The sequence below is a fragment of the Ctenopharyngodon idella genome, chromosome 18 (assembly GCF_019924925.1).
Source record: "Ctenopharyngodon idella isolate HZGC_01 chromosome 18, HZGC01, whole genome shotgun sequence".
Taxonomy (NCBI): Eukaryota; Metazoa; Chordata; class Actinopteri; order Cypriniformes; family Xenocyprididae; genus Ctenopharyngodon; species Ctenopharyngodon idella.
The window spans coordinates 7,655,948-7,661,383 of record NC_067237.1 but is presented as its reverse complement, the minus strand read 5'-3'; the positions used below and the strand labels follow the sequence as shown (position 1 = coordinate 7,661,383).

The following is a 5,436-nucleotide window of genomic DNA, read 5'->3' as shown; positions in this document are numbered from 1 at the left end:
TAAGTGATCAACAGGTGTTTTATTTAAACAGAGGAACAGATACTGGCAAACGAAGAATGCAGGTGAGTCAATGAACAAGCACTTTGGAACAGTCACTTAGCTGGTCGATTAATAGAAGAATGTTTCTGCAGGTGAAGGACGGATGGAAGAAGATACGGGAATCTCAAGTGAGTAACAGGTAAGGAGTCCAGGTATGTGAGACATTGTGTTTTCCATTGACAAGACCAGACCCCAAGGTGCAGGGAGTGAGAGTCTTTATAGTGTTTGTTTGATGAGTAGATGGCTTGCAGGTGCAGGTGATTGGTGACTGAGTGCAAGTGAGGAACCAGAGGGATGCTGGGAAATGGAGTCCGGGGAAGGTGAGACAGACGGTGACTGTGACAACAAGCTAAAATTGACCACAAAAAAGATAACACCAATAATTTATTCATGCTACAGCTGTCTACTGCATTTATCACATTTGCATAGGTGCATTTAGCAGACACTTTTATCCAAAGTGATTTACAGTGCATTCAAGGTACACATTTTATCAGTTCTTGCTTTCCCTGGGACACGGACATATGAACTTACACCGCTATCACCATGCTCTACTGACTGAACCACAGGAAGGCCATTAAGACTGCTGGAAGTCCAGGTCATCATACATTGCATCTGTAAAAAATACAAGACGTGTGTAATGCAGACACAGCTGTCATTAATTGTGCAGCAAAAAATGGCCAAATTTCACGGTATAGAAATACAATATGATATTGCCGTAGCCTAATTACTCTGTTTTCCAGTACTGTAAGATTGCATTAAAAATCCACAAAAGTTAATTTACAACAAATCTTTGAGAGCGCATACTTACCACTATCAGAGGACTCCTCCCACACTGCTGCAGTACTAAGACATCAATGGACATTGATTTACAGCATTTGCATGGAAAGAAAAGAAATAAGGAACAAAAAATAGAAAAATTATTTTTAATCTGAAAGCCAGACTTTAATAATCTGAAAGCCAGTATACATGTGAAATCAATAGAACAGCACAAAGCTCATTCATTCATTTTTTTTTTTTTTTTTTTTTACTGGCTTACCAGACAACACTTCGTATTTCACCAGTACCAGCTGTGTCAGGTTTAGAAATTTCTAGAATATAAATTTGTAAGAGACACAATTTGCTCAGAACAGAAGTAAAGAGAAGAAAAATACCCCATGAAATGTGTAAGTTAAACAGTTTTTAGTCAATTTCTTATGTTTTTAAGGTTATTGGTATGGTAGTGGACAACTAAATAAAGTGACTGGACAATGTACAGTAGGTAACGATTTGCTGGTTAGTAAACCTGGCTTTAATAAACTGTCAATGAGGAGAACACTAACCAAACATACTATATTAATGCAAGACAAAAGACTGAAAACTAAGGCCTTAAATACAAGAAAAGGTAATGAGGAAACTAAATGAACATAAGGTGAATGTAATAGAACAAACTGGCACAAAGGAAACTAGGTCAACTTGCAAAGATTGGAAACACAGGTAAACAGGAACAGGGAAAAAAGAACCAAAACACATTGAAACTAAACAGAACAGAACATACATGTTACAGCAACACGGGTTAATTAATATTCATGAGCTCTGTTGTTATGTATAGTGACAGCGTACCCATTTACACCCCCTCTCCTCCCTCCACTACTTCTGCCACTGGTCCCACCCAAACCTCCTGTTGTCAACAGGAAAGAATTTAACAAAGCAACAAGAACCATACAATAAATACCTTCGTAGAACACGTCATTTCCTCTGAGCTCTGTCTCATTCAAGGATCTGCTGATTAGAAATTCCTCAAAATTGTCCTAAATCTAATATATTTTTATTAAAAAAAGAAAGAAAGAAATAAAGAAAGTTCTGACAGACCTTTCCTTGTGGAATCCAAGGCATCCTATTACAAACAAAATGCTGTGAGTGTAAGGATTTAAACAGAACTTTACAAAAAAAGTAAACTGGCAATGATTGCAGCTGTAGAGAAAGTGTCTCAGTACCTCGCTTTCGGATCACTGCCCAAATTCCCAGAAACAGACTGAGAAGCAACACTATGGTAGAGCACATTATGACAATTATGGTTTTGTCAAAGCTGCTGTAAGATGCCACTGTCAAAGAAAACCCAGAAACACAAAAAAGTATTTTGTCAGTTTGCTTAATTCTTACGTTTTAATAGTTAACTTCCCATGTGAAAAAGAAGTGTGCTTATTGAATGTGTACTTGTTGTGTACTTAAAATCTTAAAAGTATTTCTCCACTTGATTTTACATATAGAGAGTACACATTCTTGACTGTTTTTTTTAACACAATTAACTAATTGTGTTTTCATTATGATAAAATCATTGTGTTAAAATATTTTTTGTGCTTTAAAGAAAGACAATTGTTTTAAAGTGTTGACTACATACTAAACACACTAAAGCGCATGTGAAGTACTTGGTTATAATTTTAACTGTAATGTGTTATTCAACATTATTTAAAGTTAATACATTTTTTCAAATACTAAATTGCAGTTTCATCATTACAATGTTACAAATATGGTCACAGTTTAGATTAGGGTCCAATTCTCCCTATTAACTAACTATATGACTTTTGCCTCAATAAACTCCTAATTACTGCTTATTAATAGTTAGTAAGGTATTTGTAAAGTTTTTAAATTGTTAAGAATTGGGTAGGATTAAGGGATGTAGAATACGGTCATGCAGAATAAGGCACTGATATGTGCTTTAATAAACAGCCAATATCCTGTAACATACACGCTAATAAGCAACTAGTTAATATGAGAATTGGACCCTAAAACTAAAGTGTTACCACAAACATATTTAAATACAATACAATCAAGTTTACATGTACATTAAAGTATGGTGGATTCAGGGTGATTGGGACACTTTTTGCCATTGACACAACTTGGAAAAAGTGTCCCAATCAACCTGAATTTACCCTATATTTTAGTGTACCATTAATGTTTATCAGTACACTTTAACCATAATTCAAAGACAACAGTAGTAATTCTGAAATGACGGTGGCACTTTATTTTAAGGTGCCCCTGTGTGATTAACAACAGGTTTATGGTTAGGGTTAGGTTTGGATTAGTTGCTTGTAATTATGCATAATTTACAGCTATCAATAGGCTAATAAGGAACGTGTATAAGGACACTGTAAATTGCAAACCAAAATTACACATAAAAACAGTACATACTGAATTCCTACTTCAGTGGGTAAAAATACACTCTAAAGTTTAGCTAATTGCATTTAATATAAATTTAAACTAAAACATTTTCATTTATTTGCAGTTAACATCCAGTGTAGTGTCTGAAAACATCAGTTTGCATTTAAATATTTATTTCTGTGATAACTAATCTTTTTAAAAGTATACTAAAGTTTACTTCTTTTTCACAAGGGTATATTCTGCCACTAAACTGAGTAAATCATAATAGTAAAAATGTATGACACCCCATACAGCCTTATTAACCCTATAAATAGTTTGGTTTTGTTTTTCCCTTCCCATTCTTACCGACTATCTGAAGGTTGACTGTATTATTTTGATCAAGTCTCATTCCTTGGTAAGGGAGAGTGTTTAACAAAATAGCACAACTGTATGTTCCAGCATCTTCCATCCGGACCTCTCTGAGGGTGAATGTTGTCATCATCTCTTCTGTGTCCCAAATATTGACTTTAATAGGCTTTTCATTTTTGATGAGAAAAGCCAAAATCATATTATTGGACAGGTTTTTGTTTATAGGACTGGATATTTTACAGTTAAACCCAGCATCACTTCCCACTGCTACCTCAGACTTAAGCAAATGTATCTGTGAATTAATAAAAGATTCTGTGGAGAGAAAGGGAACACTTATGGTTAAATGTTTAGCATGGCCTTTAATGCATTTCAGAACAAAGGGTCTAAAACAAAAAGAAAACACACAATATCAAACATTCCTCTCTCATTAAAGGCAATTTTGCGCAACAGTGAGTCTATTGTGGTTAATCTGCACAAGTGATTGAACATTTTTCATCTGTGCACAGGAACCAAACACACTCATGTAAGCAGAAGTGTCGTACATCTTACCGATCACATTTATGAAGATGATATTATGACCATATCCCGTCACTTTGATTATTTCCAACTGCTCTTCAGAAAACACACAGCTGTAGTTGCCCGAATCGTCCATTTCTATTCTCTCTTTTTTAAAGGTGATGTCACGTTGAGCGGGTCCGTTTTTCATATCTATAGCTTTACCATCTTTAGTCAGATATAAATAAACTGCCTTATTTGTAAAACCAAATGTGCTGCAAGTAACCTCCAGTTTACCACCTTCTGGTACTTCTGTATTTTCACTGAAAATCTTAGCTTTTTTAATTTCAAGACCTGTGAAGGAAATAAGTTAGGGACGTTTGTTCATTCTGAAAAGTACAATATTACTGCAAAATATGTTTACTGCAATGGTGGTTATTTAGTGCACTATTAAAACATACCTTGACTTTGGAGGAATAGATTCACTGAGATATCTATGGGGGGAAAATCATGCAAACAGCACCAGCATTTGTTTAGATTTAATTTGTTGAACATCTATGATTTTTTACATAGACAGTTAATTTCAGTACTTACATACAAGTAGAAACACACCAACCATGGCTGCTGATCAAGTTTTCTTTCACTTTTCTTCTTTTGCAAGATAACTGAGTTATTCTTAGCTTGCAGTCAATATGCTGTTACAGGGTCACTGCACTCTGAACAGAATAGGCAGTGCTTGCACTAAAGTACCTATAACAGTCATGCTGTGAAGAAGTTCTAAAGCCGGAAACTGTCAAATAGCAGTGATAGGTGTATTTTAAATCTATTTTAAATCTTCCTGATTCACACCTGATTTTTCTGATGGATATTCATTATTCCTCAACATACATTTCAAAATACTTTCTTTGTGGAGTAGCAAATAGTTGATATATCTTTTCAACCCCTATTTCTATGAATGCAGTGTGTAGCACAGCTGATCCACACAGATCATTTGTTCACATTGTGTTTTCTTCCCCTCCCTTTTAGAGTGATTATATATGTGGATAAAGAGTAGATGCAGAGTGAAATGACAACAAGGAAATTAAAGGGGGACTCAGTGATATTTCAAATCCACTGTTTGTAAGTTAGTCGGGCCGAGTCCAACAACAAACGTCTAACCAATCAACATTAGGGGGCGTATGATGGTCGAGGAGAGAGAACGACCAAGAGGGAGATTTGAAAATAAGAAAGAAAAAAAAAAACTGCAGAATGAGAAATGGGACACAATACAAATCAGCTCAAAAGAATATCACTGGAATGAAGGTTTATGCCTGGGCAAGCGCTTTAGTACCCGGTTATATAAGAAAAGCTTTCCAGCGCTGGAGAGAGCTGAGAGGGAAGGCCTGAAAACTGCTTGATCCTGCTTATCATGTGAGT

General features: G+C 35.4%; 1 protein-coding gene across 2 annotated transcripts; it reads right to left on the bottom strand.

Annotated features, from left to right (window-relative positions):
* LOC127499904 (uncharacterized) lies at window positions 1-4,751 on the bottom strand. 2 transcript variants are annotated; one of them, XM_051870613.1, is made up of 11 exons: window positions 4,615-4,751; window positions 4,482-4,514; window positions 4,075-4,374; window positions 3,523-3,837; window positions 2,013-2,120; window positions 1,888-1,912; window positions 1,751-1,800; window positions 1,076-1,127; window positions 848-882; window positions 571-651; window positions 1-388 (listed from the first exon to the last, which is right to left on the bottom strand). In XM_051870613.1, exons 1-10 carry the CDS (start codon window positions 4,637-4,639, stop codon window positions 614-616), a joined length of 981 nt encoding a protein of 326 aa, XP_051726573.1. In that variant the 5' UTR covers window positions 4,640-4,751; the 3' UTR covers window positions 1-388; window positions 571-613. The 2 variants fall into 2 exon arrangements, with proteins under 2 accessions (XP_051726573.1, XP_051726574.1); XM_051870614.1 differs by having other exon boundaries at window positions 1,751-1,797.
* Window positions 4,752-5,436: the final 685 nt, after the last annotated feature.